The sequence below is a fragment of the Cyprinodon variegatus genome, unplaced genomic scaffold (genome assembly GCF_000732505.1).
Source record: "Cyprinodon variegatus isolate N-32 unplaced genomic scaffold, C_variegatus-1.0 Scaffold572, whole genome shotgun sequence".
Lineage (NCBI taxonomy): Eukaryota > Metazoa > Chordata > Actinopteri > Cyprinodontiformes > Cyprinodontidae > Cyprinodon > Cyprinodon variegatus.
In genome coordinates this window covers 13,907-27,791 of record NW_015151025.1, presented here as the reverse complement: position 1 = coordinate 27,791, position 13,885 = coordinate 13,907, and the positions used below count along the sequence as shown (strand labels likewise).

The following is a 13,885-nucleotide window of genomic DNA, read 5'->3' as shown; positions in this document are numbered from 1 at the left end:
ATTAAAGTTCACTTTCTTCAATGTGGGGTGCTGGCACTCCTAGAAAATATCCCTCTAATCTGTGTTTGTGTGATTGTAGAGCTGCAGTGACCTTACTGGAAACTTCTGCTCAGATGTATAGAAGACAAGACGGTGATAGGAGAAAAGTTCTGAGGATGAAGCTTGTCCCTCGTGTTTAGAAGCAGCTTCCAGGCGTCCGGATCCTCAGATTGTTCTTAATGCTGCGATAGGTAGGATTTCTCTTACCGAGTGGGGCAATGTAGTTGGCAGCTTGGCAGTTGATGGAGATGCTTGATGGAGGATGCTTGATGGAGCTCCTCCGTTGAGCTCTGTTTGTCTGCTTCTTTAGCCTGGTCTGGTACTCAGTCAGTGGACTTCTCTCAGTTGGAGGCTTGGACTCAGATGGTTCTCTCCACTAGCTTTACTGCTGTGCGGTTGGTCTACAACACCTGGAATGGACCCATCCACCTGCTGGATAATTGTTACAGAGGATGTTAAACTCCAAAGGTGAAATGAAGAAGAGGTCATCAGCTGTTTTAGTTTAATGTTTATCTTCAGTCTGGATCCTGTCTGTCTCTGGTTTAGTTGTGTCCCTGTAGACAGTGACATGCAAGTCTCTACAGTTTGGGACATTTGGGAGTGAAGTTACCTAAAGTAGCAGCCATTCACAATGGCCCTTCCCAGTCAAACGCCAGCCGATTGGCAGCAGACCCCCTGCAACTCTCTGCAAATTCCCCTCAAACTTTCAGCCACTGGAGTGACCCCCTCCTTTTCCTTGCAGTGCTATTTTTTTTTTTACCATTACTTCCCCCTGTCACTGAAGTACAGGGAGATGACGCTTCTCTTTAGATCTTAGTGTCTACACTAGTGACACTTAGTGAATATTTTAGAACAAAGATTGATGTTTAAAAAGAAATTGTAGGGGACCAGCCATGGACAGGCGAGGAAGCCGCCAAGGACCAGCCAAGGGCCGATAAAGGAAAGTGGGGAAATTTAGAATGGATACTACTGTACTGTAGAGACAGCTGAGACTGTATCAATACAATAATGAAATAAACGGATGATATTTCTCATCCACCGTTCATTGTCCTTCTGCTGTAATTAAACTCATCTAATGCACGATAATAATAAAAATGTATAATGTTGCTCAGTGACTGACATTATTTTCTCCTAAGTCAGTATGAAACTGTATTCCTTGGACAGATTGATTTTCATTTTGTTTTGCCTATACATTTCAGTTAATGTATAAGCTAATAAACAGTATAGAGGATCTATGCCTTTTACTATCAGTGAACCTTGACCGTTTGGCATGGCTCTCATCATACAATCTCCTGCCTGTACTTTTGCAATTTGTAGCAAAGGTAACAGAGTCAAAAGCAACAGATGTTGACTTGAAAGGTCTTATCATTTAAGACAGCACTTTGTTCTGTAGACTTGACTCCAACTACCTGCCAACTTAGGTATTAGGTTAATACAATAGTAAATCAGTAGCAAAGGTGCGTATGAAATGTTGCAGATGAAATTGGGGAAGTCCTAATAAAAAGGATCTAAAAACTTTTACCCAAATAGTTGGAAGTAATTTAAACTGTTAAAAAATTTAGTTACTGTGTTAGACAAAATCAAAGATTTAGACACTCTAAACTATAATAACACAAAAACCAACAACAATAACATTCAGTCCATTACATTAGATTCAGTTATTGTTGTTTGTACTTTGATCCGAGATAGATCAGAAAAGGTTTTCACTTACATGGACTACAATGCTTGTAGGTGTGGTTTGTGGGTATAAAGCACTTTCTCCTTTATACAGTATATCACTCGCTGTTTAACTTTCCTGCCAGCAAGTCTATTGCTGCAGAGTTCAACTACAGACTTTACAAAAGCAGGAATAGGACAATTCAGATAAGAACGATATTTTTGTGTTTGTTTGTTTTGTTTCTCCTTCTGCTGCCTGTTTTTCCTCCTTTAACCATGTGGATTTATAATTTTTTGCTGAGCTTCGACCTTAAAGGGATTTTCTTGTTTGGTTTATTATTCCTGTTGATAGCTGACTATCTGAAGAACAAGAAACCATCAAACTTTCCTCCTGGACCCAGAGCTCTTCCCTTTGTGGGAAATATCTTGAATTTTGACAGTAATCAGCCGCATGTTCATTTCACCAAGGTATTAACACACACTAAGCACTTACAATTATATCTGCTCTAACTTTCCTTTAACTTCATGGAGAAATATTATTACAGATGTTTTCAGTAGTATTGATTTGTTTTCTCCTTTTTAAGAGGTTTAATGTATTTATATTCATTGTGTCCTATTTCTTCCAGAGCCTTTTTAAAAAGCTTCAAAAGATTAGTCAGAAAGCAGCCGCAACAGCTTTTAGGCTGCATACCAAAACCAATAAATGTGTTACAGAAATCAGAAATTGGGTTAATGTGTTGTCATGTTTAAGCAAGGTTGGGGACGTTGCTAAAGAGAAGGATGGTTGAAAAATAACACCCAACACTTTGGGGATATAATTTTTTTGGACAATCACAAAGAAATTGGGACTTTTTTGCAGTAGTATACCCTTGTCAAAGGGTATACTACTGAACTACTGTTAAGAGCAAAATAGAATATAATGAAATCAAACATGATGGTGCTAGTGCAATGAACTGTGGCTGCTCTACTACTTAAGATCTTTAACATTCATAAAGTTAATGGTATGATTATGATTGCTTTCAAACAGAAAATACTGAAGGAAAACATCTATCCATGTTCTTATGATAAAGTGCTCTTGGTTTTTTAATCTGAAAAGCCCACCACATTTTCTGGGGGGTGGGGGTCAGGGCCACCTGGGGGGGGCTTATTTTATGGGCCTCACCACGGTCGGCCTCCTCCATCCCCTCTCGCATCTAGACATTGAGGGTTCAGGGTTGTCGAAGAGGGGGGTGTGCTGGCACCGTCTATCTCCTGGATGGGGGATGGACTGTGCCGGACACCCCCTCTTGGTACTCCCAGTTTTAATTACATCTGAGAGCAACACGCAACAACACCGCATTTGAGCAGGCGCAGGGAGGATCGTGGTCTTCTCACTGCCGCCCGGAGTCTTGGGCCTGGAGGAAGAGTGAGCCACCTGGTCCGTGGTTTTGGCTGGGGCCAGCTGCGGGGCCTAGGTGGCCTGGCGGCGGCGGGGCTGTCGCCTCTGCTCTCCCCAAAGAAGGTTGGAAGGAGGGGCATTTTTATTTTATTTTTTATTTTTTTTGGGGGGGGGGGGGTTCTGGTTGGGTGGCCTGCGTGGGATGGGTGGGCCCCGGTCCCGGGGGGGGGGGCTCTTGCTGGGGGTGGTCCGGTCCGTGTGCGGGGTGGGGGGCCGGGCTCGAAGCAGGAATGAGATGGGTTGGTGTGGCGGTGTCGCCGCTCCACTCCCCCCCATCCGGATTTTAGGTTCACTAATTGGGTCATCCGATAGTCCCGGGACCAACCACTGGTGCCACCGGGTTTTGGTCCTGGTATTATTGGATGTGAGTGTTATGTGTGAATGTGTGTCCGCGTTATTTTATTTATGTATTTTTTATTATTTATTTATTTATTTATTTATTTATTTTTTGTGGTGTGAGTGGGGTCACTAGGGAGGGGTCTCAACTGCACCCTCTCCCAAATACATCAAGTCTCCGCTAAGTGCAGAGCCCATTCCCCCCGTCCTGCTCTCCCTCCACTGGCTGGCATCGGGGCTCACCGGTGCACTGGTGGAGCTCGGGATCTGGGGGTGGATGCCCGGGGGGCTGCTGGCTCATCCCTGGTGGCCTCTCCGCTGGCGCTGGCCTGCCGGGGCTTTGCTGGGGCTCCTGTCTGGGGGTCGGGCGCCCCTGGGGCCTCGGATCCCTGGGGCCTGGGACTGGATCCACTACGGGGTGGGGCTGGGTGTTGTTTCGGTGTCATTGCCGGTCCCTTCACTTCGATGCTGGTTCCTGGGCAATGCTTTTTCCGAGGACGGTTCTGTGTTAACGGTTCAGGGGGGAGGGGAGCTGCACGGCATGGTAGGGTGCAGGTCTTGGGTCTTGTTTTGGGCTCTGTTTTTTCTGCTTGCATTTCTCCTCTTGCATAGGGGAATTTTTATTTATTTTAATTTTAATTATTATTTATAAATTAATTGGCATGTTTGTTTTCTCAGGGGGCAGGCGGGGGTCCTGCTGGGGGTGCGCCGCTGGTGTTTGGGGGGCCGGTGTGGATGGGCTGGCTGCGCTGATTGGGGATCTCCTCCGGCCGCGTGTCGGGGGCTGGTGCGGGCAGTGGGTGGGGTGCGGCGGTCTGCTCTTTTTGCGGTCGGCTGCCGGGTGGCTTTTCTGCTCTTGGGTTGATTCTGTGCGTGGTGTGTTGCGTTGCGCGCTGTTGGCATCAGTCTTGGTGGGGTGGGGCCTCGCTTTTGGCCTGGGGTTGTTTTGGGGGCGTCCCGCGGCGCTCGCGGCCGGTTCGCGGTGGATGCGCTTGGGCCCCGGCCGTGGGCGAGGCCGCCTGTGTGTTTTTTCTGGGTGGTGCGGTCGCGTTGGGTGTTGCGGCCGGTCGCCGGGGCTTGGTGCCGGGGCGTGTTTCGGTGCTCTGTGGGGTTGGGGCGTTTCGGTCGGTGCCGTGGGGGGGCCGGCATGGCGGTGGCTGGGGGGCTTTTTCGGTGCTGTCTCTCCTCCTCCCTTGGTGGGGTCTGATTTCCGGGGCTGGCCCCTACTTGGTGCCTTCGCTCTTGGGGTCCCTTTGGGCACCTGGGGCTTTGGGTCTCTTCTGGCGCTGGAGTGCTCCGGGGGGTGTGCCTCTCCAGCTCTCCACAACCACTATTGAGCATTTTTTCATGCGCAAGTTCACCCTCACAAACAATTACAGGTGATTGGCTCCAGGTACTTAGAGATTCACTTCCAAACAGAAACCCTCAGAGCTCAGAGACATAGTCCCTCTAGCCCTTCCAGGCCTCCTCCCAATGGGACATGCCTGGAACACCTCCAGAGGGAGGTGACAAAGAGTCATCTGAAACAGATGCCCGAGCCTCCTCAGCTGGCTCCTTTTGACGTGGAGGAGCAACAACTCTACTCCGAGCTCTTCTCCCGGGTGCACCCAGCCACCCTGCAAAGGAAACTCATTTTGGCCACTTGTATTCACGATCTTGTCCTTTTGGTCATTACACAGATCTCATGACCATAGGCGAGAGTGGGAACATTGATCGATCAGGAAATCGAGAGCTTTGCCCCCCGACTCAGCACCCTCTTCACCATGACAGTCCAACACAGCGACCACATCACTGCAGACGCTGCAACCACGCATTCATCAATCTCTCTCCATCCGTCCGTCACTCGTGAACAAGACCCCGAGATACTTTAACTCCTCCCACTGAGACAAGGACTCTCCACCAACCTGAAGAGGAAAGTCCACCTTTCTCCGGTGAAGAACCATGGCCTCTGATTTGGAGGTGATGATGCTCCTCTCGGCCACTTCACCCTCAGCTGCAAACCGTCCCAGTGCTCTTCAGATGTCCTGGTTTGATGAGTCCAACAGGACAACATCATCTGCAAACAGCAGAGATGATATTATGAGGTTCCAAAACCGGACACCCTCTGGTCCCTGGCTGTGCCTAGAAATTCTGTCCATAAATGTCATAAATAGAACCGGTTAAAAAGGTCAGCCCTGGTGGAGACCAACTTACAGCAGGAACAGTTCTGACTTACTGCTGGAAAGCGAACCATGCTCCTGCTGCGGTCATACAGATCACCCCCCACAGGGCACAGTGAGGGACACGGTCGAAAGCCTTCTCCAGATCCACAAAACACATGTAGACTAGTTGGGTGAATTCCCACGAAGCCTCAAGCACCCGATGAATGGTATAGAGCTTGTCCGGTGTTCCGTGATCGGGACAAGAACTGGACTCTTCCTGCTGAAGATCGACTATCGGCTTCATCCTCCTTTCCTGCACCCTGGAGTAGACCTTACCGGAGAGGATGAGGAGTGTGATTTCTCTGTAATTGGAGCATACCCTCCGGTCCCCCTTTTTAAAGAAAGGCACCACCACCCCAGTCTGCCAATCCAGGGGTACTGTCTCTGACTGCAGAGACGTGTCAGCCAAAACAGTACTACAACATCCAGAGACTTAAGGTACTCATCCAACCCTGAGAATCTACCAATGAGAAGCTTTCTAACTACCTTGGTAACTTCAGCCTGGCTGATGGGTGAGTCCGCCTCCAGGTCCCCAGCCTCTTCCTCCTCCTCGGAAGGAGTGATCTTCGAAGTACACCTTCCACAGCTCGACAACCTGCCTAGTCAAGTTCAGCAGCTCCCCACCCACACTGTAAACAGTTGGTGAAGCACTGCTTTCCCCTCCTAAGGTGCAGACAATTGCCAGAACACTTTCGAGGCAGACCGATAGTCCTCCTCTATGGCCTCTCCGAACTACTCCCAGACCAAAGTTTTTACCTCTGTGACCACACGAGCCACAGCATGCTTGGCCTGCCAGTACCTCTCAGCTGACTCTGGAGTCCTACTAGCTAAAAAGGCCAGGTAGGTCTCTTTCTTCAGCTTGACGGGATCCCTTACTTCCGGGTTGCCACTATCGGGTTCAGGGATTTCCGCCGCGACAGGCACCAGAGACCTTACGCCCACAGCTACGAATAGCATTGACAATGAAGGAGGAGAACATGGACCACTCTGACTCCATGTCAACAACCTCCCTCGGGATCTAGGAGAAACTTCTCCGGAAGTGGGAGTTGACGACTGCACTAACACGGGGATCCACCTGATGTTCTCGACAGACCCTCACAACATGCTTAGGCCTGCCACATCTGACCTCCAGACGCTTCAGGTTGTGATCGGTTGACAGCTCAGCCGATTGTCCGAGACACGCAATCAGAGATCAGATGACCATCAGTGTGTGAGTGTGTGCGTGAATGGGTGAATGACTGAATCCAGTGTAAAGCTCTTTTGTCAAGTCTCCTGAGTTGAAAAAAGGCGCTATATAAGTACAGGCCATTTACAAAGTAGATCATCAACCTCTGGCCTAGGGTGTCCTGGTGCCACATACATTATTATTATGGACGCCCTTGTGCTCGAACATGGTGTTCGTTATGGACAATCTGTGATTAGCACTGAAGTCCAATAACAGAACACCGCTAGGGTGTTCAGACAGGGTTCAGATTACTGATCCCCTGTCCAGGTCTTACTGTTGCTGCCCACGTGGGCGTGGAAGTCCCTCAGTAGAACAATGGAGTCGCCAGATGGGACACCAACTAGTACCCCTCCCAAGCACTCCAAGAAGGCAGGGTACTCTACACCGATGTTGGGTCCATAGACTGAGACAATGGTGAGAGACCTGTCCCCAAGCTAAAGGCGTAGGGACGCGACCCTCTCGTTCACCAGGGTGAACTCCAACACGTGACGACTGAGATGGGGGCAATGGGCAAGGCTGCCCCAGCTTGCCGCCTCCCCTCATGGGCAATGCCAGAGAAGTGAAGCATCTAGTTCCACGTCCCTACAGCCAGAAGCTATGTGCGCGAACCGGCCGTCGATGCCTACGGATCCCTCTCCAGTTGGTGGGTCCACAGGAGGGCAGGCCCATGTCATTTGTTAGTGCTGAGCCCGGTCGGGCCCCGACTACACAACCATATCAAAGTAGCATTTATCACAATAGCAACAACTGTGGAAAAATAACAGATTTTTTTTTTTTTTTTACTTTTATTTAATTTCTCCCAAACATACAAACTTTGTAGAAGAATGGTCAAAACAATATTAGCACTACATCTCACATGTATATACAAGAGTCCGTCCATGAGTTCTATGTCCACAGCGATTGTCCGTTAAAGTCCCTTTTACATTCCACTCCCAGTGTTTCCAGTGGCTTCCTCCAGGTATTTGTGAAGAATTGAAGAATTCCATCAATGTAATGTCCAAGTCTAATCAGAGTCATAACATCAGATATTAATGATTTCCATAAAGAAATGGAGGGGGGTTCCCTGCCCACCCCTTTCACCATAATGGCCTTCCTTGCTAACATTAAAAGTGACTGTATCACATGCTCATGTTTTACTAGTGGCTTAGGAATATGTCCCAACAAACACATCAGTGGGTTTTCTGACACATTTTGACCAATAGCTGTACTGATTCTGGCACATACATCTTTCCAAAATGACTGAATAACATCACATTCCCACAAACAGTGAAACCTGGTGCCCACAAAAATTTTACATTTGGGGCAATCTGGAGAAGTTCCTGCCTTGTACTTGCTAAAAATATAAGGAGAAATATATACATTATGCAAAATGTTATACTGCATTTCTTTAAATCTGTTACAAACAGAGATTTTAGATGGCAGGAGCAGGATTTTATCCCATAATTGAGTGCTTATTTTACATTTGAGTAAAGTTTCCCAGGATTTCCTCAACCATGCCAGTTGGTCCAGGTTTAGCTGATAAATCTCAGAATAAAAGTTTGATATAAAATGTTTGTGATCCTTATTTTCAAGAAGGAACTTCTCCAGTTTACACGAGTTTGTTGGGTGTATCAATGATTTTGCTTCCTTCATGAGATAATGCCTAACTTGTAAATATTTATAAAATTCCATATTTGATAACGTGTACTGTGTTTTTAAAGATTCAAACGATTTGAATGCCCCATGTTCAAAGAGATCAGAAAATCTAATTATGCCTGCTTTATTCCAACCCACAAAACTCGAACCTATGTCTTGAGGCAAGAGATCTGGGTTGTCTATAAGTGTTGATACCATATTAAGCAGATGAGTACTCTTAAACAGTTTTCTCAGCTTTCCCCATGCCCACAAGACATTACATATCAATTGATCATCCTTCACTATTTGTGGCAAGTCATTCAAACGTCTTCCTAGCATGTTAACAGGTGAGGAAGGTTTACATAATGATGTTTCAATGTTGAGCCAAGGTGAGTCAGGGTGTCCATGTATCCAGGCAGAAATGATCCTGGCTTGTACAGATAGAGCATAATTTTCTATGTTTGGTAGTCCCTACCCCCTAAATAAAATAACAGATTTTTAAAATATCCTAAAAATAAGATACGGGTGTCTTGAAGATGCTGTTTATCATCCTGTTAACTGCATTAATCTCTCTCCACAGTTGGCCAACATCTATGGTAGTGTCTTCAGAGTTCGCTTTGGTTGGGATACAATGGTGATTTTAAATGGATATAAGATGGTAAAAGAGGCCCTTGTGATCCAAGCTGAGAACTTTGTGGACCGACCATACAATGCTGTGGCTGACAGGTTATACTCTGAGCCCTCAGGTGAAGAAACATTCTTGCTTCGCTGAAAATATATAATTGAAATGCAACTTTAATGTTGTCATCTCTGCATACCTGTATGTAGGGGGTATCTTTTTGAGCAATGGTGAAAAATGGAAGCGACAGAGACGTTTTGCTTTATCTACATTACGCAACTTTGGCCTGGGCAAAAACACACTGGAGCAGAGCATCTGTGAGGAGATCCGACACCTCCAGGAGGAAATAGAGAGTGAGAATGGTGAGTTATATTCAATGTAAAATGCTTATGTTAATGGGAAAGGTGGTTCTCTTTTTCAATCAGGCTTTTCTCTCCTTCAGGTAAACCGTTCAGCCCTGCTGGTCTGTTCAACAACGCAGTGGCCAACGTTATTTGCCAGCTTGTTATGGGAAAACGATACGACTACACAGACCACAGGTTTCAGATAATGCTGAAGCAAATGTCTGAGGTGATTTACCTGGAGGGGAGCATATGGGGTGAAGTAAGTTTATCAGCACTAATGGTGCCTCCAATAAGAGAGAGGATTTATTAGGAATGTGGAAAATGTAACCTTTTTACATTGCTGTTTGTTTATTTCTTGGAACAGCTCTATCAGGCATTCCCCAGTGTGATGAAATACCTGCCAGGTCCCCACAACAAAATTTTCACTATTTATAACGGCATACTGAATTTCCTACATGAGGAAGTTGAAAATCACAGGAAGGATTTGGACCAGAACAACCCAAGAGACTACATCGACACTTTTCTCATTGAAATGAAGAATGTAAGCAGCTGGCTCTTGTTTATTTTGAAACACAACTAGTTCTGTTCTGTTAGGCATCATTAACCAACATGTCTTCTGTACATTTCTGCATAGCAAAAAGAGTCCAACCTGGGCTTCACAGAGTGCAACCTGGCTTTCTGCTCTCTTGACCTCTTTGCTGCTGGAACCGAGACAACAGCCACCACACTGCAGTGGGCTTTAGTCTTTCTCATAAAATACCCTCATGTTCAAGGTTGGTGATACTTTTTAAGTGATTAATGCTTGTTTGTTTAATTTTCCAAACACAAAATAAATACAAAACAGATGTCACTTTTATAAGTTTAATGAATAACTGAGGAATAAAATAACATTTGGGTCTAATGCCGGTCCGGACTGGCAATTTTACATAAAAACATTAGCTAATGTTAGGCAATTATTAGCTCCACAGTAAGTACTTGATAAGATGCTTAACTTAAAAAAAGTCCATAAAACAATTACTAGGGAATAATTTGGTAGTCAGTAAAGTAGCTTTTCTTAAGCTGTAAGTCAACAGGTTTAGCTCCATAAGGGAGGGAGTAATTGAGGCCCCAGACGTCGGGCAACAGAAACTTGGATTGACAGCTGACTTTCAATAGATTGTAGCGACAGAGCTGTTCTGCCGCCTACGAAACCCTGATCCAGAATCAGGTCGTCTGCAAGTCATTTAGCACCACATTCCCCTGAAACATGCTATGAAAGATTGGAGAGGAATATAACCGTCTAGTCACACCCCAGCCCAGTCATGATCAGCTCTCCTTACAGCCAGTGCCAGATATCAGAGACCAACTGAAGTGATCCAGAGGGTAACTTCGGACTTACTTGATGGTTTGATTAGACTTTTATCCCTTCACCCAGGTTGGACAATTGATTTTCACGTCAGGACCGCTACAAGCATCCACCAGAGTTTCCCTTGGCTTTGCCCTGCCCAGGCATATTTCACCATGTTTCAGGACCTACCATACATCCTTATGCTCCATGTCCAAGACAGAGTGGGCAAGATGGGCCGGGGGTGCACCCAGGTTATCTCTTTCATTGCACTAGGGGGTTTCGTTCAGCTCCTGGCTCACCTGAGCATCAGACTCCTTGTTCCAAGTTTTGAGACGTGGCGGGTGGGTAGCCAACATCACAGCTGACCGCTTGCACCTTTCATGTGAGCTGGTCCCTACCCTCATGGTGCGATGCAGTCTGGGCATACTGAGGGGTTGGGCCACTATTTTAACTCTGCTGCCCCTGGAGTAAGCCTACAGCCTGCCTGCAAAGCCACAGCCATCTGGAACTGTTTCACTCACCACCAGGGTGGCCTGCTCTTCCAAATGCTTTTCCATGGCTATGCCAGTGATAAGCTCCCCCTCTCCGAGCTGGTCCCTGGTTCAGGGCTAAATTGAATATTTCAACCAGAGTTGTATATTCTTTACCCATCAACCATACTCCTAAGCCCACCTGCAAAAGGTGGGCTTAAATGGCAAATGGGGGACGAAGTTAAACTTAAAAACAGAAAAAGGGCAAAAAATAAAATAAGGTAAAAGATATGCACAACTTACTGTAAATCTAAGGTCAGCTCTGTTATTACCAGTTTACCTTATTAATATAATTATCAAAGAGACTCAAAAGGATAAGTTTTTTTATGGTGGAAAAGTATTCAGCAGGTGTTCAATCCATGAGAATCAGCGTGCTATGACTGATTTTAATAGCTTTGATTTATTTTAATAAAATGAGTGAGATCTTTACTTAAATGTTTCCTTTCGTTTTATAGAGAAGGTCCATGCAGAAATAGATAAAGTCATCGGACGTTCTCGTCAACCCTCCATGGCTGACAGACCCAACATGCCTTACACTGACGCTGTAATCCATGAGATCCAGAGGATGGGTAACATTGTTCCTCTCAATGGCCTCAGAGTTGCTGCTAAGGATACAACTCTGGGTGGCTACTTCATTCCAAAGGTTAATTTAATTTAGTGACAGAATTTGGTTGAAACTACTTTTCTATTTCAGCTTTTTATCTTCTCGATTGTGATGTTTCAGGGAACATCAGTGCTGCCCATGTTGACCTCTGTGCTGTTTGATAAAAATGAATGGGAAACTCCAGACACCTTCAATCCTGGGCACTTTCTGGATGCTAATGGGAAATTTGTGAAGAGAGAAGCATTCCTGCCCTTCTCTGCAGGTATAGCACACATTCCCGAGTTAGGACTTCCTTTCATTTTCATTTCATTTTATGCTCTTCTTATGTTGTTAATTAAAGATGGTGAGCCAGTAATTTCAGTTTAAAATTAAAATAACTGTAAAATTATATTTCAAGATGTATTTATATCTCTCAAAATGACCAATTTGTTGAATATAGCACAGATGAAACCATATTGCTTGCTTCTGGCTCCCTAGATGTTGGACGCAAGTGTCCTTGCTGCAACATTGACCTAAAATGAATAGCGCCCCTCCCAGGTATTCCATCATTCCGCTGGGGGACTTCAACACCTTAGTGGGAAACAGCAGTTACAGCTGGAGGGGCAGGATAAGGAGGAACCCACCCCAAGTTCTGAACCCAAGTAGTGTTTCATTGTTGAACTTCTGTGCAATAATGAAACTCTCCATGGCATAGACCTAGGAAAGGTCTTTAACAAGGAGCTGGAGAGGAGAGTCTGGCTGATGGTAGAACCCCGGCTTCAGGAAGAGCATTGTGGTTTTCAATGTGGCCACAGAGCAGGAGACCAGCTCTCCATCCTCTGCAGGGTGTTAGAAGGTTCATGGGAGTTTGCCTAACCAGTCCACATGTGCTTTTTGGATCTGGAGAAGCCATTTGGCTGGGTCTCTCGTGGTGCCTTGTGGGAGGCGCTTCAGGAGTATGGAGTGGGAGGGCCCTTATTAGGGGCGATATGGTCACTGTATAAGTGGAGCAGGAGACTGGCATTAAGTCAGACCTGTTCTCGGTCTTGTTTGGACATAATTTCTAGTGCAGCCAGGATTTTTCGGCGCAGTCAGGGACCACAGGGCTCCGGTTTGGGTACCGGAATGAGAATAAGCTCCTCAAAGTCTGAGGCCATGGTTCTCTTTGAAGGAAAGTCCCTGCCTCAAGTACAGGAGTTTAAGTATCCTGGGTTCTATTCACAAGTGAGCAGAGAATGGAGCAGGAGATAAATAGACGGATCTGTGTGGCTGCTGCTAAACTGCGGATGCTGCACCAGTCTGTCATGGTGAAGAGATCAAAAAGTCAAAGCTCTCGATTTATCAGTCGGTCTACATTCCTTCCCTCAGCTATGGACATGAAATCTTGATCATGACCCAAAGAACGAGATCACGATACAAGTGGTTGAAATTATTTTTTTCAGCAGGGTGGCTGGGCTTCCCCTTAGAGATAGATTGAGGAGCTAGGTCATTTGAGTCACTTTTCCTCAATATTGAAAGGATAAAGCTGAGGAGATAGTGACACCTTTGTTGGATGCTCCTGGACGCCTCCCTCAGGAGGCGTTCCAGACACATCCCATAGGGAGGAGATCTAGGTGATGATCCAGGAAACACTGGATGGACTATGTCTCTTTGCTGTCCTGGGAGCACCCCATGCTTCTCTAAGCAGAGCTGGAGTAGGTGTCTGTGGAGAGGGGCATCTGACGGACAGTGTCCTGCTGCTCCACAGCGAATGGGAGATTGTGTTCCAGAGCGGGCTCAACAACTAATTAATGAGCAACATTCTCACGAATCAAGCACATTTTACAGTTCTGGCTGATGTGCCCACAAACTCACAACAGTCACTCCCACTACCTGCAGTTTATGTCATCCTACAGAGACTCGTTATTACCAGACTGGACGGCAGCCATTTATAGCATTTTTATCTCCAGCACAACCAGGATCTAGTCTGCCAT

The 13,885-nt window shown here is 46.2% G+C and overlaps 1 protein-coding gene across 1 annotated transcript; it reads left to right on the top strand.

Moving 5' to 3' along the window:
- Nucleotides 1–1,764: 1,764 nt before the first annotated feature.
- On the top strand, nt 1,765–13,525 carry LOC107095775 (cytochrome P450 2J6-like). Its single transcript, XM_015392065.1, has 9 exons — nt 1,765–2,163; nt 9,090–9,255; nt 9,338–9,490; nt 9,571–9,731; nt 9,837–10,013; nt 10,107–10,245; nt 11,785–11,972; nt 12,054–12,195; nt 13,488–13,525. The coding sequence occupies exons 1-9, from the start codon at nt 1,972–1,974 to the stop codon at nt 13,523–13,525; spliced, it is 1,356 nt and encodes a 451-aa protein (XP_015247551.1). The 5' UTR covers nt 1,765–1,971.
- Nucleotides 13,526–13,885: the final 360 nt, after the last annotated feature.

Bases quoted from the DNA above. Each gene is read 5' to 3' on its own strand.
- LOC107095775 (XM_015392065.1), top strand. From the start codon at position 1,972: ATGTGGATTTATAATTTTTTGCTGAGCTTCGACCTTAAAGGGATTTTC. The intron at 9,491-9,570 runs GTGAGTTATATT...TCTCTCCTTCAG, and splicing joins GGAAATAGAGAGTGAGAATG to GTAAACCGTTCAGCCCTGCT. The intron at 10,246-11,784 runs GTTGGTGATACT...TTCGTTTTATAG, and splicing joins AAAATACCCTCATGTTCAAG to AGAAGGTCCATGCAGAAATA.